The 27,123-nt window shown below is 35.6% G+C and overlaps 1 protein-coding gene across 1 annotated transcript in view; it reads left to right on the plus strand.

Moving 5' to 3' along the window:
• The window catches only part of LOC140139064 (neuronal acetylcholine receptor subunit alpha-3-like), a 38,822-nt gene extending 12,312 nt beyond the window's left edge, over positions 1-26,510 (plus strand). The window contains exons 2-3 of the mRNA XM_072160848.1: positions 18,989-19,527; positions 23,599-26,510. Coding sequence (XP_072016949.1) covers positions 18,989-19,527; positions 23,599-24,242 — 1,183 coding nt within the window. The 3' untranslated portion in view covers positions 24,243-26,510. The remainder of the gene's footprint in view (positions 1-18,988; positions 19,528-23,598) is intronic.
• Positions 26,511-27,123: the final 613 nt, after the last annotated feature.

Genomic DNA, 27,123 nt, shown 5'->3' on the forward strand with positions numbered 1-27,123 from the left:
AGAGGGTTCGGGTCAAAAATGAAAAATTGTCCAATGTCGTCACGAGACATGTCAAATTACTCGTCTCATCACAACGATTACGAAAATGTATAATTTATGATAAATGTTGAGCTCGGTTAATGAGTTAGAGGGTCACTTCCGGTTTAAGGTCAACTGAGGTCAAATTTTAAAACAACCTTCAAATTCAACAAACAAGGTGTCAGTTTGCTCGTCTTTGCACATAGATTACCAATATGGTAAATTTCCAAGTATTTCCAACATCTGCATTCAGTTTTGAGTTATAAGCTTTTATTTCAATCCGAGCGCAAGAACACCGTAAGTCCAAAAATGATAAATCTCTCAATATCGATCAATATTACAGATATTTACTTGGTTGATATAAAAAATGATTCTTCTTGCCTATACCCATGTACCTGAGAAGTATGACTATTATGGCTTTTTAAAAAAGTGTAAACGATCATATCGTTTACATGCCAAATATGGCATTACGGTCTTCTTGCGCTCCGATCCATATTCTTTCGTGAAACTGCAAAAACAGTAACCGTTACAAACTTGGTCCTATGCAGTAATAACGGCAAATTTTACATTCATTATATCCTTCCATGCGCTAAATAATCCAATAATTATTACGGTACGGTTACCACCCCAAAGGCGCAGCTAAAACTAGAGCTCGGGGATGATTGGACTTCAGTTCTCTGACTTAGGTGTCGAGTGTCAGTTTAAATGTTTTAATACGTATAATTGGAATATCCCTTAAGAAATAAGCCACTGCACCGTAAGCAGTGTGTATGGCAGGCATACTGTTCTTTGATCGTTTTCCAAATTGGTTCTTTGACCGTATTCCGAATTGTTAATTAGAAAAGCAATTTGATTTATTATCATATTATTACATCTATATCAGATTTTACCTGAAGACAGCTACATATAATATAATGTGTCTGATGCATTTATAATTGTACATTAAATTTAAAAAAAATTACATAATTTGCACTGGATACGTGCTATTATTTAAGTCGATACCTAGATGATTGTCTACAAAGAAGTATTTTAAAGCTACTACACTAAGAGGAGAGTGCAATTCGTATGAGTTCCAGAGGACCTCTCCTCAACGTCCTAAATACTGGACCCTGGTATCGTAATCAATTAGCAGTAGAAGTAGAACAACTAGTTCCCATCCCCTCTAATATACTCAAATAAGCATTCTAAGACTAATTTGTTATCTTAATGTGGTACTACACTCCCTGATAAATGTTATGACTACTTTTGCATTTTTATCCAAAATAACTACACACTGAGTTATTAATATTATAGGGGCAAGTAATCCAATTACTTCACTGAAATTTCAGTGATTCAAGGCAAGTGGTTCATTGTATAATGTTAAGAAATACGAAGTACATTCTAACGGTACCTCTTTTCTTATCATAAATAACGTACCGGTTGTCTTGAGTCACTGAAATTCCAGTGTAGTAACAGGATTCCTTGTCCCTATATAATATACATAACTTTTGTTACCAGTGTGTTATTATTGTTGGAGAAAATGCAAAAATATTTACAAGTTTGTGAAGGGGTGTAGTACCACCTTAAGTCATATTAGCAATGAAAATACCACCCACCTTCGTTGGGGGTAGAGTGCAGATCTCCCAATAAAACTTCGCCTTGATCTCAGTCAGTGTTGCCGATGCCCTGCACACCGACATCGCCTGGCTAATAATTACTTGGTGCATCAGAGATACTAAAATCAATACCCGGGATCGATACACGTGAATGTGCTATGCACGAGTTTGATATGAGACGAAAATCGTTGGATACCGGGGTAGAAAATATCCCGTAAATGATTTCGTCTAAATAAGCCAGATGTGGTTCCTTGCACTTGAATATGTGTTTTGAATAGATATGATAGTCGTTAGCTAGCGTCTTGAGAAAGAAGCTTGCATCTTGAACTCAAAAACTGACAATGATTCTGATTTTATATGTGCCGACTCTATAGCGCAGTGTATTGACCTTTTCCCCTCTATCCCACAATGCACTATTCCAGGGGGGTATGACGTAGCTCATCAACCTCATAGATCGCGTGCATCCGATGGTCTTTGCCAGGCCTTTGCAATTATTTTGTCTTAATATGGGCATACTGATTCCATATATGGTTGAATCCAACCAAAAGTGTCCACGGGCCAAAAATAAAAGTCCAAAATAAAAATGTCTCCACATTTTTTTCCTTTTGCCCATTGATTGATGGCATGTTGGCCTTATAGGAACCAAAAGTGCCATCACTAAACTTGAAAAATCCAGGACGTGTGATAGTAAATGTGACATCAAAACCCAAAGTTACCTACGAATACCACTAGGATGCTTTCACTATCACAATACTAATCAACCTAAAACAAATGGAATATTCCCACATTTTTTTCGTGTAATATAGACCACGGAGTGTCAGGAAAATGCTAGCTCAACCAGAAAATATGTGTTTTATTTTTATAACGCGATCAATATGATCTTAGTCAATTTATGCTAGTTTATTTTTGAAAATGAAGTTTAGGTCAGTTTCTGTATTTTATTTATCATATGAGTATGAATAAATTTACATATTGTATACGAACGAGTGGGATATCTGTTTTCAGGAATATTAGGAAATATACGCATACACCTAATGCTTTATAAAATGATAGGTGAAGAAACCCGGGTATTCGTAGGTAACATGAGCGATTTAACAATTTCTATATTGAGTTTAGAGGTTCAAATTTTGCTATTATGATAATGAATGAATAAAATGGTAGTTTTTAGATCTCTTTCAGATGGTACGTCCAAATGAATAAGTGCTTTTACCTTAGATCAAAATTTTTTGATGCTTTTAGCAAGATTTTGAACACTTCATTTTGATATACAAGTAGTTAAACAGCAGATTTACATAATAAATAATTGTTGAATGAATCCGTATTATGGGTAATAATATTGTCCGGGGTACCGCTTAAAGTTTTTGACAATTAATTTCCATTGGTAGGGACACTTCATTACACATGTCATGTATTATGTTGTATTCGTAAGTAACATTTCAGTATTTGTAGGTAAGAATTAGACTTTTGGTGGATATCGCAATCAAATCTTCATTTTATAAAGCACTTTGAAAGTATTATTTTCTTTATGTGCGTTTATTGATACTTGAGACCCTATCATGTATATTTAATGTCGGTTTACAGTGGTTGAAAGAGGATTGAAGTAAGAAACAAAGGCACTAAATTGACTATAATTTGCTTAATTGCACACAAATCGCTTAAAACCGTTATTGCAGACTTGTGAAGTCCATCTTGGAGTCAGTTACGTCTTGTGTCCTTTCGTTTGAGGGCAACTATAATAAGCTTTATACTAGGGTCCACCACTGTGTTGTCTAGATCATGGGACAATGAGAAAAGTCGTTTTTGTCCATGGTATTCGTAGGTAAACTTAGCGAAAACGTCAAAGGTTACCTTCGAATAAACCAATTTGGACACAATTACTCAGAAACCAGAAGGTCAGTAAACGTTTAAAATGAAACACACATGACAGCTGACAAATCCAAGTATTTATCCCCTTCTAATCTTCTTCGAATCTGATTTTTCTTTCAAATGAGCAGACCGTCGTCTATTTCAGTACATATTTTTCAACAATTAAGCCGTATTCAGCTTTGCATGGTGGGCATGTATGTGAATTCGCAACTTTCATTGACACATGATTTGATAGCAAACATACAGGCCTTCGTTATGTACCAATATGGGCATTGGCATGAATGGCGGTGTTTCACAATACTGTCATGATGTCAAATTGTACTCGCAGGTAACATTCGGTTACCGAAATTTACCTACGAATACTTGTTTTTATTGTTGACATCTCAGAAATATTTAAACGCAGGCTATTGAAACTTGGTAGAAATAAAGAGTGTATTACCCTGCACCTATTGCTTAACTAGTGTTTACTATTCTCTCAGTTTGTGGAAATGACACAGCTTTTAACATGTATTCGGAGGTAATGCATATTTTTTACCAAACCTACATTTGTGCCATTTAGAATTTCTGGCAGCTAAACACAATAATAAAGATGTCCGAATGCAATGCATTTCAGTATTGGACATATCAAAGCTTGTATCAATTGCGCATTTATTAGTGATTTCCATTTTTAAAGATATATCTAGTGATATGAAAAATTGTATTCGTAGGTAATGTAAAAAAATTATTACAGAAAATTCATAATTATGTACAACTATGTGAAAAATTGAACAGGCAATCTTTGAATACACATCTTTTATAATATCAAATTAGATTCAATTCAATGACTTCTTTTCATAACTGATTTAGATGTTTTTAAAAATACTTTAAGAAATATTTTGAAAAAATGGGTAAAAATAGCATGTTTTGGGGTCTCTATGTCTAAGTTTTTAACAGAAGGGGGTCTTATTATATATGGCGCGAAGCGTATGATCACGGCGAATAAACACAATACAAAAACGAATGTCAATTGATTAATAATTTTAAGTTATGGCCAAAAACATGCCGTGTACACTTTTCGTTGGATTCGACCATATGCGGATTATCGTAAAGGCCATCGATGTTACTAATTATGCAATTATTGAATACACGAGTGATGCAGTTACGGAGCGATGCAGAACATCTGTGTTAGAGATATTTGTTTACGTCTTATTTTCATCTCCGAAAAAAAAGTGAAACGGACGCCGACAAAATATCACTGCGTGTCCCGTCATTAGTTTTTCACCATTATGTCTATAAAATGTATACAAAGTTAGGTTTCAATAGCAGGAAACTTTTTTGGTGACGACACTATGTCCATAAGGCATAGAAATGTTGTTTTTGCCCCCTAAAGGTATTAGTGATCGCGCGCTATTATCGTGATGATCGGGGATTCCTTTTTTGTGATGAAGGCACCAGCCGAAATGTCCGTATTCCAGAATGTAATGAACATAACTCTGTACTCCCCGGGGAGATGATGTATTTTGCGACACTCATACCCCCTGGAATAGTGCATGATGGGAAAGAGGGAAAAAGGTCTATAGGCCAATCGTGGAGGTAGTCTAAAAGCAGATGACATATGGCGTACCATGTTCACTCACACACTAGCGAGGTCAGTCACCCATGGTCACCGGGCTATTGTCAGTAGCCTTAGTCAGATGTCCTTCGGCCCATTATGCGATTCAAACTATTAAACAGGTCGGAACAAAATGGCCATGCGTGGTGGTGGATTCAACCTACCATGGCGATTTCTGCCATGAAGATATCGGGGCAATGACACTGTGCCCTGTAAGCAATGCAAGGACAAAGACGTGGCAAATCAAGAATCGACCTCCCAGTCCGTGCCAAATGTATTCGGGTTTTAAAGATATTACGTTTAACCAAACGGAGGAATACTTCAAACCATTCAATACCTATTGAGTGTTGATGTATATATCTTGCTCCATCAACTTGTAAAAGAAAACGCACTTTCAAACCATGTCAAAATCGGGCTCTAAGTTTTAAGTATTAAATCTTATCTGTACTAACTATATACACGTCAGTTCAGATTAAACGCATAATGTACTTAGACCTATTGGAATCTAGATTATCTACCGTCATGACTTGTTTCCTACACTTAGTACAGTCATTGTCAAGTTCATTCACTTAATGTACTTAACTACTGTCATCAGGTGTTTATACTAGTTGAACGATTCATGGGTGATAAACATGTGGTGGCTTGAAAAGTTAGCCATCAAATATGTTTTACAGCATCCGGCATTATAACAAAGTACCAGAACGTTATTCAATAATGTAATCAATGTTAACGCTGATTTTGATACGTCTAAAGCCATATTCAGACGGGCTGAAAATGTACGGTGTTTGACTCTCGAGGGTCCGACACTCTACGTACGAAATCTCAAGGCGTCAACACGCCCGTCAGAACAACGGTTTTCGGTCACCGATACCTCAATTTTCTTGGGGTTCTATACCCCATGTGTGTACATACGGTCAGAATATGTCCTCAAATTTTCCGACATTACATACTTTTGATCTCTGTCGGGACAAGGCTTTGGCATGTAAATTGGTATATTGATATACGTATTGCATATTTTGCTCATCATAGACTATGAAGTTATTCATGTAATGCAAATGAAAGCAATGCTATGCCTCTGGTTTGATCATGAATTTAATTGATCAGCAATGGTTTATCTACTACTAAACCATGCAGTTAGCAATAACGTCTTTGTTGACAACATCTCAGTCCACTTTATTGTTGTTATTTAAACGGTTAATATTCTCAACAGATCACCTACTGCTTTAAGTAACTAATTACTTTTCACGACCACGAACTGACAATCAACACATTGGTGAGACATAACAGCTAATTTTCCACGGCATCCTAAACACTTCACATTTTTTCCAATCACGAACTTTGAAGCAAGATAATTTATAAGCCGCTCCTATTTTGCGATGGTGCATGATCACAACGAAACTCAGCCAAGCGGGTTATTTACGTGCTTGGAATGAATCATGCTTTGAGATGATGACAGATACATGTGCTAAGTTTATCAATTAGTCACGATTAACTAAGAAACGAAGATTGTTACTTGATACCTAGTGATCTGACTGTAGGTTGCAGGCAAATACACTGTAAACATGAATGCGTAATAATGTTACGGAATTTCAGACCAGCATTATTTCCAGATCTATTCGGTAGTATACATATCTTCCCGTATAGCAAACACGAACTCTTTGTATAAGGATGTTGATAATACAGATTTGACATTAGGTCTGGAATATTTGTGTAAATGCCAAAACTGAAACGATAAATATTAATACGCTCGTAGTGTCAAATGCATTTGTAGAGAAAATGTGCTTTCCATGAGTTGGAGAAAATGTGCTTTCCATGAGTTTAACCTGCGCTGTTCATAATGAAGTGCATTTACCTAGAATGGTGGCTGCCAAAAAAATGTTTGGCTTTGTGTCGAGTAACCACAATTTCTGAATGTGTACAACACTGCTCTGTTATTATCAAATTTATCGTAGTTTGAGGTGATATTTCCTCAACTTAAACACCAACAAGGATTCGTCAAAACTGAAATGCTCAGACTGTACCAGTTTTGAAAATAGAATGAGATTTAAAATACGGCTCTTAAAAGTGGCACTGTCACCACTTAGACAGTTACCTCACTAATATACTAAATCATGTTATAATGAAAGAATAATAATAATAACTTCAGGTAGATTCTTGTCCAAAAAGAACTAGAGCGCATTTGAGAGGAAATCATCCAAAATTCATTCGTTGTCACATAGACGTAATACCCATTATAACAAGTACCGGTGCACCTGGTGGCTGAAGCAATAAACATTCATTGGTTGCGAGCAGATTAAATATGTAAATTATATTATATGATTATGTCATTTTTAAAAGGTAGGAGGGGCATCAAATCTAGATGGGGAGGGGCGTGTTCCCTTCATCCACCCCTTCCGCTGCCATTGTAAAGTAGAAAAACAGCAGGATAATGTTGTTAGTAGAAAACACCTTGATTTCACACCAAACTTCACTTGCGTGTAGGTTTCAAATTACACCACGATTTTTAGCATCTGCTACTTGACTTTAAATTGGTTTACAATGTGACAAGAACATCTACAAGAAAACATTGTAAACAGGCACTTGGTACAGAGAATTCTTGTACGTACTGATTTTAAAACAACGTAACACGAATGAGATTAAAATAGCACCGTTAAGTTTTAACATCTGGAAGTGCGGAGTTAATCTGATTTACGATGAGATAAGAACGTCTTCTCTCACTTGTCATGTGTTTGATTGCACTCTAATTTATTGCTAATTTATTGATAAGTGAAAATAGTAATAATTTATTATATATTGCACGAAGGTTGTTTTAAAGAGTCGGTATAGGCTTAAACTAAGCGGAAGTGATCGCATTGATAATAATTGAAAGTGGCCGCTTTTGTATACCTTAATTCAAATCATTACCAACACGTATCGATACGAACTTGTCTATTAACAAAGTATATTACAAATATATTTTGTTTCTAATTTGACAGTACTTTGTCTACGTGATATGAACACAAGTTAATGAATACGTGCAGTTTGTATCAATTTAAATCGTTGACACCATATCCGGATATAAATAGAAATGATATTTTGACATGTCAACAATATGACAGGACTATATAATGTGTAAATAAAAACAAAAATGTGTTAATTACTGCAACATTAACGTGTGATAATGAATGCTAAATTATCAGCAAAAAGAAACAACATTGCATTCTAAGAATTGTTTTATTCACAATATAACTAAATCAATCTTTTACTTCATTGCAATTATTGTAATTGTAATTTTATTCGCTGGTTCGAAAATTGTGGTTCCTTTTCTCCTTCATAAAAAATCGAGTGCGAGTTTACGCTTGTTAAGCCTTTATAACGTAAGCCTGAACTTTGCTTCCACTTTATTATGATGTGGGCGAGTAGGTAAATAATTCACACCTGAGGGGCAAGTGTTGATTTTAATCTTTAATACATATGGCGCTTAGTACAGCAGAGTTATTATTGATTTTTGTTCTTGGAAGTAAATACTTTTATAATACATCTAATGATCCAAGAAAATGTATGCGGTTACATCTGAAACAGATGCAACTAGTCCAGTTGCAAAATGTGTTGGTATTTAGCTATAGTCCGTATACCTTCCTCGAGTCAGTAAAGTAATATCAAACTTTGAGATTTTCTCAAAACTGTTAATTTTTGCAGGAATATATTATGCTAGTACGATCCCTTGCATCATTTTCTTTCTGAAACAGATACACCATAAAAACAATATATAAGTTACTGGCTCGAGGAAGGTATACAGACTATAGTCAAAACGATTCATAAAAAGTATAGTTTAGTGTACATGCGACATATTGTTATCGGGATAAAAGCAAACAAATCTGAGGTCGTATTTGCCGCTCCACCTAACGTATACTCCGATTTTAACCGCACTAGTCTCAAAGTATTGCAAAAACATTTCAAAAGAAGAATAGTTGGCACCATTTAGGATATAAAATTACATGTAGGTAGCCCTATATATAGGTGGAATCTTCCACAGCCCGGGCCCAGTCGCAGCATACTAGGACTGCGACTGCAGCAGCAGATATAGGCCTTGTCATCAGCGCACCTAAGCCAGAATATATGGCTGCAAACAGTAACGCGCAACGAGTACATGAATTCTATGGTATATACCATCAACCATGTCACAGACTTCAAGTACTTGGGTTCCAAGATGGGCTCTAGTGTTGGAGACCTAAACAAGAAGAAAATCACTAGCCTGGGCAGCTTTCTGGACACTGGAACGCCTTTAGAGAAGCATATCCCTGCCAATGGAAACAAAAATCACAACTTGTGGTACTGTCTTTCTGTACGGGTGTCAGTTATAAGTAATCACCAATGACATGCAAAACAAGATCAATGTCTTTGCCACATCAAGCGTGTGGATCTGATTCCGAATGAAACCATCTACAATCTGATCAACACCACTCCACTGGTTGCCAGAGTCAAGATTCATCAACTCAAATTTCTCGGCCATATACTGCGTCTTGAAGACGACGAGCCTGTGAAAGAATATGCCCTTTATATTCCACCACATGGGAAGAGGAAACCAGGACGGCCGCGCACACAGTACTTACAGTATGTCTAGCAACTCCTGGCAGATACTGAAGGGATGCTGAAGCCAAACAAATTTGTTTCGCTTGCCCACGATCGCAATAGTTGGATAAAGCTTGTAGTCGCCTGCTCCGCAGCCGACTGATGATGATGAGGTAGCATCGCCATATATGTCAAGATCATTATGGTTCAGTGGGTATTTTGGTCAAATTTTGTTTAAAATACACACAAATATTCCCCTCGTAATAATGAGTTAGAAAGAGAATAGCTTGTCATTTCGAATAGTTCTCGAATTATTAGCAAAACGCTCGAATGTCATATCTTTTCGCCTATTTCCCTATGTACCAATACATCATCGATGATTTATATGAATTCATTATATGAATTGAACTATTATATTATAATTGAACTATTATTCATTATGTGAACTATTCATTATAACATTTTTTAAATCCCACAATCATAAACCATTTAATTTGTTTCAGTTTCAGTTTCAGTTTATTTATTTACCATATCAACGCAAAGAAAATATATATAATACATAATGGTAGGATGACCAAAAAAAGAGCAAAGCTCGAGAAGACTTTGGCCACCCTGAAAGGTAATAACAAAATACAAAACAGTGCAAAGACAAAGACACCATTTATGTGTAGACAAAGACATTACCTACAAGTGGGACAGACATTCGCTACATTTGTATGGCAATCGGAGCTGGTTTTTTTAAGGTATTGACCCCCGAGGAGCCAAAAGGCGATCCATTTTACATTTTTACTTATAACGCGAGAATTATCTCTGATAGGCCAAACCATGATACTTTTGCGTAGTTTTAAATAATTATTGAACTACTTTGGAACTTGGCAACCAGTATGACATCAACTCTTTTTTGAAGATGTACAACGTGATTGTATTAGATACAAAAACTGAATTATTTCCGACAGATACTTTCTTGTAATACCTGATTCTTACATACGTTTCTTTTGACGTCAAACAGTATCGGATATCCGGGTCAACATGCATTTTGTAAAAGGTTAGAGTGTTTCGAATTTAAGCTTTACTCGTTCCAAAAACCCTGCTGATACCCCGGTGTAGTATGCACAGCATTGCACTTCAGACAATAGCATTATGGGGAATACGTTTTCAGATTACACGACTGCGTCTTATTCACACTTCAAGAAATATGCTGAAGTACATAACAACAACAAAATTGGCAAGTCTTGGTCTTAATCTAACCCAGGGCAGGCCTCTGGTGTAAGTAAGTAATATCCACAGCTAAATTAAGAGCTTATATTATAATTCAAACCCTAACATGGTAAAATGATGCATCGTATTCTGGCATCAGTTGCTATCATTGTTTAAGTTAACTTTTCCAACGATTTGGCATACAAAAAAGGTGGATACACACGAAGAGATTAAAACGATGTTTCTGTTTTTGTCAAATGCCCGTTTACCTGATGACACATGTTTTGGCAAAAGAAAGTATCTTTCTCTTATCGCGTTTACAAGTGACATCATTTTTACCAGATGAAATAAGCCGACTAAGGCTAAGGCCAACAGGAAATGACGTGTTAATGTTATAAATATAAGATACGTCCTTTTGGCACATTACGACTGAATGGTACCAATTTGTAAGTCAATCCCAGGGTTATTTTTCTTCACCTATTTACGGCATATGTAGTATCTTTTAAAGAAATGGATTGTCACTTGCCGTTGGTGAATGCAATGCAATATTGGGTGATGCAAGGAAGTCAGATCTCTTGCTTCATTACACCCTCAGGTATTGGTTCTTCACCTCACAAGGTATCTAGCACGAAATATAAAACCAATTTGAAATGACCCGTAAATGATTTGACATAGCCTCAAGAATTGTAACAGAAACCCGGTGTTAGCTAATTGTCCTGAGAGTAAAACACTTCACACTTCACCACTAACACGCCTAAAATTGAAACTCAGTAAAAATGAAGATACTCTTCAGATGCATTGTGATATTTTTGTAGTTGCAAGTACCGCACTGGGTCATTTGTACAAACATGTGGCTGAGTTATAAAATGCAAACACGATATAGCTTACCTCTAAAGTCTAACAATTATTATTTTAACAGAGCATTTCGTGATCCACAGCCTCATCCCCCACTTTTCTCAAAAACGTTGAGATTTTTATACCACTGGAAACCTCTGGCTACATAATGTTTGTAACAAATATTTCTTGCAGATTAATTCGTTTAGCAAAAATATCATGAAGTTTGAATTGCGTTCTGGTTCTGGTACACCAGAACGAAATAACAACATATCTATGGAGCATATAATACATATAATCATACATAACTCACAAACGCTTTATTCGTGAATATCTACTGAAACATGTCATAAAACGGTGTAAAACTGAGAAAGGAAATGCTATTGCAGATTTCCAACAACAACAAAAGAGAAGATTTACCCTCGTCCTAGCTACTGGACCATGTTTTGTAACACGGACTGCGAAGGGGGGGGGTACAACCTCTACGTTTCCATTATAACCGCCAGGTATATGATACCAATGTATGGTTATGAGTCTTCTGTATTCAGTGATACCAATGTATAGTTATGAGTCTTATGTATTCAGTGATACTAATGTATAGTTATGAGCCTTCTGTATACAGTGATACCAATGTATGGTTATGGGTCTCCTGTATCCGGTGATACTAAAATAAGTACAAATGTTCCCCATCTATATCGCTATGACGTCACAATTTAAGTAATCCTATCAAAAAAGTATGGCGATGTAAAAAATATGGGCAACATTGCTTTTCGGCAATATAGTTTCTCCAAATCTCCTAAATATAAAACAGGAAATGGACATTTCATTTCAACTCAAGTAAAAAACTCGAAATTTCTTGAAATATTTTGTTACGGGAGAACCTATAGTAGGCCTCATTCCACCCCCTCTATAGGCATTTTGATGGTCGGTAAGAAACTGGGTAAAATAATTTAAATAAGCGCTAAGGATTGATCTAAGTTTAAGGTGTTTGGGCGTAAACGTGGGTGTTTGTTTTATGTCTAATGAAATACCTTACGTATGACGACGGTTACTAAATTTTTCTTCGCTGATCTCAGTATTGATCCTTATTACATTTGAACCTGATCATTTATTGGTATATAACATAATTATGTGGAATTGACTGTAATCAAGACGTGGCCTTCTTAAAGCAGTCGAATTGTTTGCCGGGTATTGGTGTTCTCGTAGTGTTTTATAAGGTGTTATTTATTCTCTGGTTACGTCATACTAACGATTCTATATTATCAAAAACATATCAATAACGTACATGAGAGGTTAGAAAACCGTGCCAAGACTCAGCGGAAATGGGACGTTAAAGTTGCGCTCCTCGGATTACACATTGCCAATTTATTTATCATCGGTGTTATGTTAAACGGCCTTAAACTGGACCGACGACTAAATGAGAGCAAATTGTCACCATTTTTGAAAAATGCTAGGATAGCTATTTTTTTTTACATTCAGACAACCATGCAGCACGGTTGCTTAAAAAAACGTGTGCTGAATAACTAAAGAAATTAAAAAATGTATATGAAGACCTGAGCGCAAGAAGACTGTAAGTCCACTTTTGACGAAATTTAATTACAGGAGGTTTTGAAGTTATTGGATGAAGCGAAACAATTTTGAATTTTTTTTAAACATTTGGCCCCCTCAATAGTCAAGAGGGGTCTGGTCAAAATTGAAAAATTGTCCAATGTCGTCACGACACATGTCAAATTACTCGTCTCATCACAACGATTACGAAAATGTATAATTTATGATACATTTTGAGCTCGGTTAATGAGTTAGAGGGTCACTTTTATGAGTGGACCAAAAAACGTGTAAGATTATACGTGTAACCTTACACGTGTAAGATGCCGTCTTACACGTGTAAGATTGCATCCTATGCGTGTAAGATCGCATCTTGTACGTCTTAGAATCTAGAGGATGCTTAAATTGACGAATCATATATAAAGAACCCATATGTAAACCCCAAATAACCTATCATCTAACGCGTATTTATCTTCGACCAATGAAATCTCGCCATAGCATTTTGTATACGCGTAAGGGGTGGGGTATGAACGTTTGGACAGTATTTATTTTGGGACATCAGAGCACATCAGACATATCGAATTGCATTCTGAATACGAAGAATGTCCTTCTGATATCAAATAATTTTGATTTAATACACATTTTATGGCAAATCATTAAAAATTGATATTTTTGATATTTAACAGTACTCGAAGTAAACTTTATAAATCTGATAATTTATACTTAAAGTGTATGTAGGTGGGATGAAAAGCCGATGATCAATTGAAAATTTTGACCTTTCGTATTGAAGATATGGATTTTTTTTCCCAAAACACACAAAAAAATAGGTCTTTTGGGAAAAAAATCCATATCTTCAATATGAAAGGTCAAAATGTTCAATTGACCGTCGGCTTTTCCTCCCAGCTACATACACTTTAAGAATATATCATTAGATTTATATAATTTACTTCGAGGACTGTTATATATCAAAAATTTGAAAAATATCAAATTTTTATAATTTGTCATAAAATTGTATTATATTGTGATTTTCAAAAATGAAAATTATTTGATATCAGAAAGACATGCTTCGTATTCAGAATGCAATTCGATAGGTCCGAGGTGCTCTCATGTCCCACAAAAAATACTGTCGAAACGCAATAAACGCTCATTCTAGATCCCGTAAGAATGGCCAATTAGGGATGGACGGTATTCCGATTTGACTGGTACGACGAGTTTCGAATAATCTCACCCTCAATATCGATCTGCACCGCGGTAGTTTTCGCAAACGTGATTATTTTACCATCACCTCTTGAAATTTAATTGATATGAGTATTAATTTACTCCAGATAACTGAAAAAAATAGCCAAAAAGTGAGGAAAATCGGGATGTGGCCATGACGGACCAACAGTCGGAACAATTCCTTTTTGAGTTTGAGCGTTTGTTTCAATCCGAGCGCAAGAAGACCGTAAGTCCAAAAATGATAAATCGATCAATATCGATCAATATTACAGATATTTACTTGGTTGGTATACAAAATGATTCTTCTTGCCCATACCCATGAACCTCAGAAATATCAATATTATGGCTTTTTTGTTTCCAAATTATCTTATTTTAAAAAGTTAAAGGGGGTACTACACCCCTAGCCAATTTTTTGCTTATTTTTGCGTTTTTCTCGAAAATTATAGGGCATTGGTGACAAGTAAGATATGTATATTATAGGGGGAAGGACTACAACTACTGCACTAATAATTCAGCAACTCAAGGCAAGTAGTTATTGATTTATTGATCAAATATTGGTTTTCCCTCATTTGTGACTGTAACTCCACAACTGTTGTCTGTGCTGAAATAAAATGTTTGAGAAAAATGCAAAAATAGGCACACAATTGGGCAGGGGTGTACTACCCCCTGAAACGATCATATCTCAAAATACCAAATATAGACTTACGGTCATTCTACCGGTACCCCTTTTCTTATCACAAATAACGTACCGCTTGTCATGAGTCACTGACATTCCAGTGTAGTAACTGGATTCCAAGCCCCATAACTTTAGTTACCAGGATGACTACTACACTGAAAATTCAGCAACTCAAGGCAAGTAGTTATTGATTTATTGATCAAATATTGGTTTTCCCATATTTTTTACTGTAACTCCACAACTGTTGTCTGTGCTGAAATAAAATTTCCAGTGCAGTAGTTGTAGTCCTTGCCCCTATAATATACATATCTTACTTGTCACCAATGCGCTATAATTTTGGAGAAAAATGCAAAAATAGGCACAAAATTTGGCAGGGGTGTAGTACCCCCTTAATGTACTTAACTATTGTCATCAGGTGTTGATACTAGTTGAACGATTCATGGGTGATAAACATGTGGTGACTTGAAAAGTTAGCCATCAAATATGTTTTTACAGCATCCGGCATTATAACAAAGTACCAGAACGTTATTCAATAATGTAATCAATGTTAACGCTGATTTTGATACGTCTAAAGCCATATTCAGACGGGATGAAAATGTACGGTGTTTGACTCTCGAGGGTCCGACACTCTACGTACGAAATCTCAAGGCGTCAACACGCCCGTCAGAACAACGGTTTTCGGTCACCGATACCTCATTTTTCTTGGGGTTCTATACCCCATGTGTGTATATACGGTCAGAATCTGTCCTCGAATTTTCCGACATTTCACATTTTTGACCTCTGTCTGGACAAGACTTTGGTATGTAAATTGGTTTATTGATATACGTATTGCATATTTTGCTCATCATAGACTATGAAGTCATTCATGTAATGCAAATGAAAGCAATGCTATGCCCCTGGTCTAATCATGAATTTAATTAATCATCAATGGTTTATCTACTCGTTGTATTATCCCAAAGCATGCAGCTAGCAACAACGTCTTTGTTGACAGCATCTCAATCCACTTATTGTTGTTATTTAAACGGTTAATATTCTCGCCAGATCACCTATTGCTTTAAGTAACTAATTACTTTTCACGACCACGAACTGACAATCAACACATTGGTGAGACTTAACAGCTAATTTTCCATGGCATCCTAAACACTTCACATTTTTTCCAATCACGAACTTTGAAGCAAGATAATTTATAAGCCTTTCCTATTTTGTGATGGTACTTGATCAAAACGAAACTCAACCAAGCGGGTTATTTACGTGCTTGGAATGAATCAAGCGTTGAGATGATGACAGATACATGTGCTAAGTTTATCAATTAGTCACGATTACCTAAGAAGCGAAGATTGTAACTTGATACCTAGTGATCTGGCTGTATGTTGCAGGCATATACACTGTATAAATGAATGTGTATTAATGTTACAGAATTTCAGACCAGCCACATTTCCAGATCTATTCGGTCAAAAATCTATAGAAGATTATAGAGGTAATATACATATCTACCCGTATAGCAAATACGAACTCTTTGTATAAGGACGTTGATAATAACTAACTTAAACACTAACAAGTATTCGTCAAAACTGAAATGCTCTTAGAGTGTACCAGTTTAGAATATAGAAAGAGCTTTAAAATGCGGCTCATAAAAGTGGCACTGCTTCACCACTTAGACAGTAACCCCATTTGTATACTAAAACAGGTTATTATGACGATATACTAACAATAATAATAATAATAATAACATTAGGTGGATTATTTTCGAAAAGAACTACGTACCTATGATTTTGATTTAAACTTTTGATCCAAACACAAAGAAATAATTTCTACCTCGGAATTTTCAGATGGTACTCCATCTTTCATCAGCGAGTGAGTGACTGTATAATGTCGTGATCTTTTTGACATTTGACCTGATAACAGACTCGTAGAGAGTTTGAACCGGCCCCGTCTTTGTTGAGAGATGGTTGGTTGGCTTTGATGTGAACTGCTTCCTTGACTCCACGTTGGAACCACCTGCTGTCCCTATCGAGTATGTGACCTTTATCCAAGTCCACAAAATGCCCAGGAGACTCGATGTCGATGTGGTTTGCTCATGACCTGATACATCACTCACTCGCTGATGAAAGATGGAGTATCATCTGAAAATTCCGAGGTAGGAATTAATTCCTTGTGTTTGGATCAAAAGTTTAAATCAAAATCATGATTTATACCAACACAGATAAACTTTCATGAACTACGTACCTAATTGCCAGGAAAACGTGATTGAAAGAAAATCATATAACAGTTAACTATAGAACTATTATATGTTGCAACACGAACTACGAAGAGTGGGGTTGTCGCGACACCCCCCCCCCCGATTTTTAATTATAAACGTTATATACCGTTATATATGGTACTAATGTATGGCTATGGCTCTCCTCTATCCAGTGCTACCAAAATAAGTACAAACGTAATATGAAACATTTTATCACCAAAATGAGTCCAAAGGATATATCTACGATTAGCTTAGGTCGTTTTGGCGTAAACGCATGCACTTTTTTATACCGGATAAATAATCTTAGGGGGTACACCCCCTAGTTCTAGACTTACATTGGTCTAATGTGTTACCGTCTACCATAACTCTGCTTGCTCCTGTCGTCAACTATTACAAACTATAAGGCTGATACGCACTTATCACAATAACCAAAGTACAACATTATGGAAGGGGGAGGGGTAAAACGTAGTATGCTTCCTCGAAGTATAGCATTTGGACGTTAGTTTGGTGTTGTTTATCTACGTATACAAGATATTTCACTGCAATGAGTTATTCACGCGATTAACCAAATCTAAAGCCATGATGAAATATGTCTGCCAAAATTGTCAAATGTTACAAAAATACGTTTTCAAGTAGCTATTATACAAATATATACTGCCATGAGAGGTTCTGGTTAAAACTATGGCCCGAGGTGAGATCAATAGTACTATTTTCCTGAGGGGCGCAGCCCCGAAGGAAAATAGCACTATTGATCTCAGCGAGGGACCATAGTTTTAACCAGTACCTCGAATGAAGGCATTTTTTTGTTTTATATCCTTCATTCATAGATTTTGTGTTCATTGATTGGTTAAAAGATTACATGAAAACTCAACCATGTTGCGAGAAAGGCCTTGGTAGGACCTATGCACGGTAGGCCGGTTTAGGTTGTCCAAGGACTCCCGCTGTAATGTCATGCATGTGCATGTGTTCATGGTTTTTTAAGCTTACTCGTTGTCAGTGCATATTTATTCAAGTTGTATCTTCATTCTACTTTGCCTTCGTTCATAAATTGTTTGTACAAAGATTAGTGAAAAGATTTACATGTAAACAGATTTACATGTAAACTCGAAGACTAGTCTCGCACTGTCAGTGTTTGTTATTAAGCTTACCAGTATTGCTCTGGATCTGACTGTGTTGGTCAAAAACATATTCCTGCACTATAACTGGTAACAATTCAAATAAAACAAACTGAAATCGTGAATCTACTTCAGCAGTAGCAGCCCACTCCAGCTTGATTTAATATTTCGCCATTTTTGTGTTGTCGTTTCTCGGCAGTGACAAAATACTCTCATAGTCAATATCGACGTTCAATGTTATTGTTATGCTTTATGGACTGCGACATGGGTATGCTGCTATCCGCAAGTAGTAAATATCCAGAAGTACTATTTACGGCTTGGAGGTACTATTTACGGACGTAAATAGTACTTTTTTGCACTTCCTCACATAATAGTGTGTTTATTTGTGATCACGTGACACACTTTTAACCAATCAATGAACAAGAATCTATTAATGAAGGATATAATAGTATATTGTTAATACATCGGAACATAAACCTGCTTCTTGATTTATATCTGACAAAATTATATTGATTTTAATTTTAACATTTCTTTCTTTTTCAGTGTTGATGGTAATTTTGAACACATAAAGGACATATTCGCCTCCGTCCGATACGATGGTAAGGTCACATGGTATGCTCCAGTCATCCTCGTCAGTTCATGTAAGGTCAAAGAACTCTACTTCCCATTTGACATCCAACATTGTGACATGGGGTTTGGATCATGGTCACATGACTCTTCCCAACTAATGCTTGTCTATCCTAACGATTCAGATGCTAACCAAAAAGTTTTTACCAGCAACGGTGTGTGGAATTTAAACGAAGTGGAAGTGAGACTAGTCGCTTTACAATTAGAATGTTGTGATCATCCATTTATGAAGATAATATACGGATTAACACTACATAGGATTCCAGTGTTTTATATAATGAATATTGTAGTGCCCTGTATTCTGCTATCTTTCCTAATGTTAATGGTGTTCTGTATCCCACCGGAGTCCGGGGAGAAGATATCACTGGGAATGTCGAATCTTTTAGCCATTATTTTGTTCCAGCAACTAATAGCAGAAAGTATGCCGCCACGTGGTGATGAAGCTCCATTAATAGGTAAAGTCTGTGTAATCCCTTGTTTCGTTGATATTGTACTTGTTCGGTACGGCAAATCCTAACCCTAATTATACTACCCTAACATGGTTGTTTGATAGCATGTAAAACTACGTCATTTTAAAGAAAATGTGCACACTGATGGCGCTATTTATTTTAAATCGTGTTTTCATCCTTACAAGGGATAGACACTCTTATTATGGCATTAAAACAGCAGAAAAAGAGTAACAAATAGCAACGAAATCTTCAAAAAACTTTTTATTATGAAATGGTAGGAATAAATTATTGTTGTTTAATTAAATTAAATTTAAAATATATGCAAATAACGCCCTGAATTTGAACACAAGTATACAGTTAATAGAATAAAAAATACCACAAAAATGCAGAAAATGATGAATAAGTTGGAAACATCTATCAACAATCTATGTTTAAAAGAGTTGGAAATATAATGTACATTATTAGTGTAATAGTTGTTGGTATTGTCCAGGTCCATTATATGTTTTGTAAGACAATTTAATAAATGATCACATCAAGCAACCGTGCTAACCCTATTGAAAATCATAAATAATCTAATCTGCGTTTTGGATTTGCTACCGAACAATTGGAATGTCAAACAAATTTCATTTTGAATAGTCATGTTAATGACGTCATATTCAGTTATGTAAACATAATTTTAAGGGCACTATTAGAACTATTTCACGTCATGATCGGGTACATGACTCACTTCATACAAGTTACAAAATAAAACAATACAGTCGAAGAACATAACAATAGAAAGAACGGTAACTGAACCAATGTGTTGCAATTGCTGAGACAAATGCGAGACAAATGCCATGTATGCGAGACAAATGTAGTTGCCGCGCAAAATAACGATACAAATATCGGAGTATGCGCTGGCACGGGAAATGGACCAGAATCTTGCGCACTCGTTAGGGTCAATATATCACACAACTTTTACTGCACATTATTTCAAATAATGATATGTAATCATTATGATCTTAGCCTTACGGTTATTAAAAACCATTTAATCAAAACAACTTTTTCATATTGGATCGGGTTATTCCAGTTAAAACCCATACACCCACTATGAAGTAAATGACCTTAATTTCCCCCACAGGATGTGTAGACTTCAAAATGGAATCACCCATTCAGGTAATCCCATTAATTTACACTCCCTGTTTAGCAGTCCCAGAACAACGCCAAATATGGATTAAAAGACCTTTGACCTTGGATGTACAACAGCATGTTATGATCTAATGGGAAACTGTGTACATCAACAAACACCATTTCTATCAAAAAGGCAACAGCCGATATAATTTGAAACCACATAAATTACTAGAGTTGGTTCTTCTCTTGGATTTGGACCAAGCTTTAGAATATCGACTGTTGCGTTTTGAAATAAAACAAACCAGAAATTTATCACCCATTGTAAAAGATATGGCACATGTACCGAATACATGTACATACATTGGCTGACCTTGTGGATTTCCTGGCCCAGCCATGCTAACCACATATGGAGATTATACGATTAACCTAGTGCAGCTATTGTCATAGCAGGGTATTATTATGTAATACTCCTGATCCATATTTGGCGCTCTCTTGGACTGTTTAGGAAGAATTTCAACTGGAATATCCCATTTACACTGTATGCAAGTGCAATGACAAGTTTGGAATTAGCAAAACATTGATGCATAATAATGTAGAAAGTGTGAGCTACAAAAAAATCGATACAAATAATTTCGTACAACGCATATAAGGTGTGTAGCAGAACATCTCTACGGTGATGAACTGTTTCCCCGGGCTTTTCTGAAAAGAGTAAATTAAACCACTTACCAATATTTCTGGTCGTTGCATTGACTCAGCAGGTGCATTTTAAGTAGGTCATGTAACCACTGTAAATATATCGAGGGTGGAGACCCAGAAAGCCTTAACTCACAACGACCTGATCATATAAAATGAGCATAAAGTCGCTAGGGAACTATAAGATATACAGTCTAATAAAAATGACAAAACTCAGAAAAAACCAAAAGAAATTCTGGACGAAATACTGATTTTTGGAAACCAAAGCAAGGAGCCATTCTAATATATTTGGTATGATTTTAAAGGGTGTAAAATACGAATTTCAAATCTTGAACATCTCAGAAAGTTATTTTGTCAACTTTATGCTCATTTGAAGAGAATAGTTTATTGTGAGTTTAGGCTTTCTGGTTCTCAACACTCGATATGTGAATGGCTCTTTGTGTCATTAACGGTGTTACACCTTGAATTTTATCTTTCAGGGTGAGTTTCGATTTTAAGTGTTGAAGCTTAAGGCAAGGTATTTTAATACAGTTACCTACATACACTCATACAGATATGATTTAGCCAGCAGTGAATATTACTTTTTTCATATTGGCGATATAAAAATAAAAATAACAAATTATTAGTCTTCTGTATATAAGTATGTCGTAGATCTAGGATTAGAAATATTGAATGCCTTGTATCATTTACGCTCCGGAGTTTTTCTGATTTGTCATGTTTAAAAATCACACACTGTTTAACAAAGAGCTTTTAAAAAAAAGACGCACACATTGTGTGACATGGTGGTTTAATCACACATATTGAAATATTTAAATTCGCAATTCGAAAACAAAAACATTGGTTTATTGTATCAGAATGTACGATATGTTAATGTGTTTTTCAATCAGTTTTGAAATTGAAATTATTTTTCAAAGTGTAAGGATACTTTTTTGGCGCAGATGATGTTATTTTCTCTACTGGAACGCAGATGCACATGGTGTAGAAATTGCCTAACGAGTGGCAGCGACCTGGGTTTATTATATATAAATTTTATTGCGTATATGAAACATTTTGAAGATATATTTGATATCAGAGAATATACAAAAGAGTAATTGATATGTTAATTTATTAAATGAAGCATTGTGAAGGTTAGTGAGCTGTCGGCCGTAAACATATAGACACAAAACATACACCCCCCCACACACACCCCGACTCAAAACAGTATTTTTCAAGTTTGTGTTACATAGGGCTACAAAGAAACAATAACGATCAACTTTAAACTACTATTAAGTCCCCGATAGAGGACAGTGCTTGAATAATGACGGTAATTATGAGGTGATATAAAAAAAAAAAGTTTTAAAGTAATACATGGGTGACGGACTATCTCAAAAGTATGACGGGCTGTCTTGATACTGAACCACAGCAAGTCAAAGCTTAACAAACAAACAAAAAAACAAATAAACAAACAAACAAACAAAAAACAAACAAAAAACCCATCAAAGCCGTAAGACAATAATAAGGCAGTCAATTTCCAAATTCAAAATTCAAAAGTGTAGGAAAACTATCGTGTTATTGCGTAAATCTTCTTTTGTTTATACACATGTATTTGCAAACAAGGATGCATAGTTAAGATTCATGTGTTGAATATATTATAAAACAAAACTCTGTTCGCTAATTTTCTGTTTTGTTATCTTTTCATACAACAACGAAAATAAATAGTAAAGTAACTTCTGTCCATGAACCTTAAAAAAGGGAGGACGTGCTTTGTGTTAATATAAATGCAAGTATGAATACATTCGTGATTTGCAATTGACAGTTGTTTAATGAAAGATAAGATGGTTTAGCAACAAAACAAATACACTAATCAATTACGGACGTAAGACAATCATTAATAATAAGATTGAGTCAATTTACTCTACGTTATCTTTATTACAACAAAAACGTAATATCACATTTAGTTTTAAACATATCGCTCAATTAGTTCCCTGATTGCTTATATTTAAGTGATTGAGGATTACAAATGCAAACACGTGTTTGCAATGTAAATGAGAATATGAATAATATTAGTTACAGTAAAATAAATATATACCTCAAAGGTTGCACATTAATTTAATTGTCAGGAATTAGTAGAACACTGGCGCTGTCACATTCGGAGTTTATTTTATTAGTTTAAGACAAGAAGGTAATTTATAAGAATAAAATTTACCTAATGCAGCATAACCAGTTGTATGTTCTGAACGTTACCCATTGCATAACACCAACACCTTATTTTCGTTATTTTTTTCTTTACCACAGCTCTCTACTTCTTCGGGATGATAATTATGGGATGCGTTAATATCGTCGGTACAGTATGTGTTCTAAGAGTATACCACACTGGGGGCGTTCGTTCTGTGCCAGCGTGGCTACGATGTTGTCGAAAAGTTTTCAATTCTGCCTTATTTGTTCGTAATCATCGCAAAACGTGTCGCTATTCTTCGGTGAGCAGCAGAGACGATCAACTTCCTGGTACTTTCTCATCTGTAGAATCAGATGATAATAACACAGATCCACATATGGAAACCATCCAAGATGGAATTGATAACTCTATAGAAATGAATACGCTGAATTTTAACGCGCCTAATGGCACACATGGTCATGCGGGGGTGGACATGGAGATATCCCGTCGGCGAAGTGGTGCTGGTCAAAGTTCATCACGTCGACATTTGAGTGCAAAACAACGTTACAATAGGAAAATGGACCATTTGAATAAGATCGAAGAAACTGCAGCCGAATGGAAAGATATTGCTGTTGGACTCGACAGAGTATTGTTTTTGACTTTGTTTACTTGTATGTCCGCCATGTTGGTATACTGCGCTGTTAGTTATATCAGTAAATTTCTACAGAAAGACCATCACGATGAGGGTAATGAAGGCGAAAATGTATCGTCAATTGATTTCTAAGACACAGTTACTAATGTATTATTACCAGATTTAGGAGTACACGAGGTATTGTTGGTCGAAGCAGCCACAAAAAAAAAATTCATTATCTGACTCAATATATTAATGAAAAATGACACTTTGGTGTTTTGCAAAAGTTCATTCTACAAATCATACACTTTGAAAACTTGCTTAATTTATTGTTGTTAATGATTTATGTACGTTTTTTACAACATACCTTAAGAACCACCGGACCTACAAAACTACATTTTTTGTTGCTGCTTCGACCAATAATATATCGTATTCCCTTAAAACCAGAGTACCCGGACTCGGCCGCGATCTTGATACACAAATGTATTCGGTTTCGTTCGGAATGTGTTTGAGGCAATCATTATCATGTATTCGCGTCATCACATACTAGGCGCATTTTAGAGATGCTCTTGATGCGACCTGCACGCGGTACCTAAACGCTTCAGATGAGTTGCAGAAAAATCGTTCTCTTTCGTTTCCGCGCACCGTCAGCAAGGACCAGAATAGCCCGAATTCTCTCCTCATAGATGACGGCGCTATTGTATGTGGCGGCATAGGGAGTTCGGGTTCTCTGGTTTTAATTCTGTGATTGTGACAGAGCTTTTTACGATTTGCAGGAAACAAGTCGAATAGTTATCATATATACATCTTACTTTTTTCGCACAAAAAATCACAAAGTCTCCGATAATAATCGAAGATCTGCGAGCTTTTTTTTTCCGTAAAAACTTGAAAACTCAATATTGTGTGATGTCCTGTTTACTGTACTTGCTAATTGAAAGAAAATAGTATTTGAAATATTTTGACAAAAAGCATTTTCAAGGAGTGAATGTGGACAGAGAATGATTTTAAAACCAAAATTAAGGTAATCGTATATATTTTAATAATTTCTCAATCATATCATAGTCACCAGGGCCTATGGTTTGCAAGACGTGCGCTTAACCACTTGACCACGGGAGCTTCATGATTAGGCAAACTGGAAATTCACTAGCGGTCACTCAATCCTACCTCTTCTTCCTAAGTATGTTCGTTTCTGTTAAAAAGACGGAAAATGTGTCAATCATCACTGTAGATGTAAATAATAATGGTCAAATGATGTATGCTATATGAAGAGTTTGGTTCCAAAAGGCATTAAGTCCAAAGGCTGCTTTGTGGATTTTTTTTTATTTGAAGATATTCCTATAAGAGTAGCAGTAACTTTGCCAATCTTATAACATAATAATGAATGGTTCTTTTAAGGAGCAATTAGAGCAATAGAATAGTTATAACAATTTCTTGGTTATCTTTTTAAAACAGTAATTGCAATTAAGTGCGAAGAAGAAAATATTTCCTTTTGTTCCAAACCTGGCATTGGAGAATTTTAGGGGACAAAGTGATATTGAAAATAGTTAGAGAATAAGCTAGAGTTACAAGTATATTCATTCCAATTGTTAAATGTCATTTAAACTTTTAAAATGTAAATATATACCAGAAAAATGTGACACAAGGCAGCTATTGGACTTAATGCTGGTTTGAAATAAACTCTTCAACAACATACACATAGATTTAAACACTTTTACTGCCTTAGCCGTAGTTTGGTTGACTGTATGAAACACAATTTGGCAAAAGGAAGTGTCTTCCTGTTATTTATTCGCAAGTTAAATCCTATTGCCATTTAAGTTTCATTGAGTTGAGCAAAGCTATGCCAAAAGGAAATAACGTGTATATGATTTAAAGTCAAACGGCGGGAATTAACGTCATAAGGTCTCAACCACTGTTAACAGTTTCGCTGTGGTAACGGATAGTGTTGTGATGGGTAAACTTTGCGAGACGGAGGTAGGATTGAGTGACCGCTATTTTATTTCTGCCTAATGAAGCTCCCGTGGCCAAATTGTTATGGCGCCAGTCTCGCAAGTCTGAGGTCCTGGGTCGGCACTTTTCCCGTTTCCTGTCGATGGCGAAACTGTTGAAACCTTATGAAACATGACTATGTAATAATTTCCGTCGTGTAAGCTTTTGTTTATTTCTTGACCAAGACTTCAATCAAAATGGGCTATTCCAGAAAATATAAGTGCACACCCCTCATAGATGAATGACTTAAAAGAAAAGAAAGACATGTCTGGATTTCCAGGTTTGATTTCTGAACACGACTGGAAGTCTATTTGCCAATGTTACTGAGAGAGCCTGCAATACAATTCAATGAATAAAAATAAAATATCAAGTGTTGTTGACTCTGGGCTTTTTTTTTTTTTTGCTGTATTTGTTCTTCTTTTCATATTTGAAAGGTCTGGATTATAAACAATAATGATTAAAAAAAAAAGAGAAAAAAAAGACGGAACTCATCTATAAGGGGTACACACATATATATTATCTGGAATAGCCCAATTTTGAAGACAACACAAACCAAACAGTAGAATTTATGTTGCTACTAGGTAAATATTTTGTCCACATTGATAAAGCTCAGGATGTTTTGTGTAAAATGTATTTCTTTCTTGTTAATATCATGCATAATTTATGATTATTGATTACATTGTTATCATCATTAATTATTGTCTTAATGACAGATATTTGTTGGTTAATCTTAGCAAATGAACAACTCATAGATAAGGCCCAAAATCGACATGCAGTAAGCAAAATATTTATAGTACCAGTTATGTTCACCCCTGTGTATCCTAAAGAAAGACAACAAATTTTGCCAAATTAAAACAAGCAGAAAATACCTGTACTCTTTAGCTCTGATTTAATATCTTATTTGTTGAAATTGGTTGAGAAATTAAAGAATCAGTGATCTAAAACCTAAGGATGAAAACGAAATCCAAAGTTGGACTTTTGTGTTCGAAGTTTTATGGGCTCTAGTTCTCTCGTTCGAGAACGCTTAATACCGTTTGAATCAATAAGG

The sequence above is a fragment of the Amphiura filiformis genome, chromosome 2, assembly GCF_039555335.1.
Source record: "Amphiura filiformis chromosome 2, Afil_fr2py, whole genome shotgun sequence".
Taxonomy (NCBI): domain Eukaryota; kingdom Metazoa; phylum Echinodermata; class Ophiuroidea; order Amphilepidida; family Amphiuridae; genus Amphiura; species Amphiura filiformis.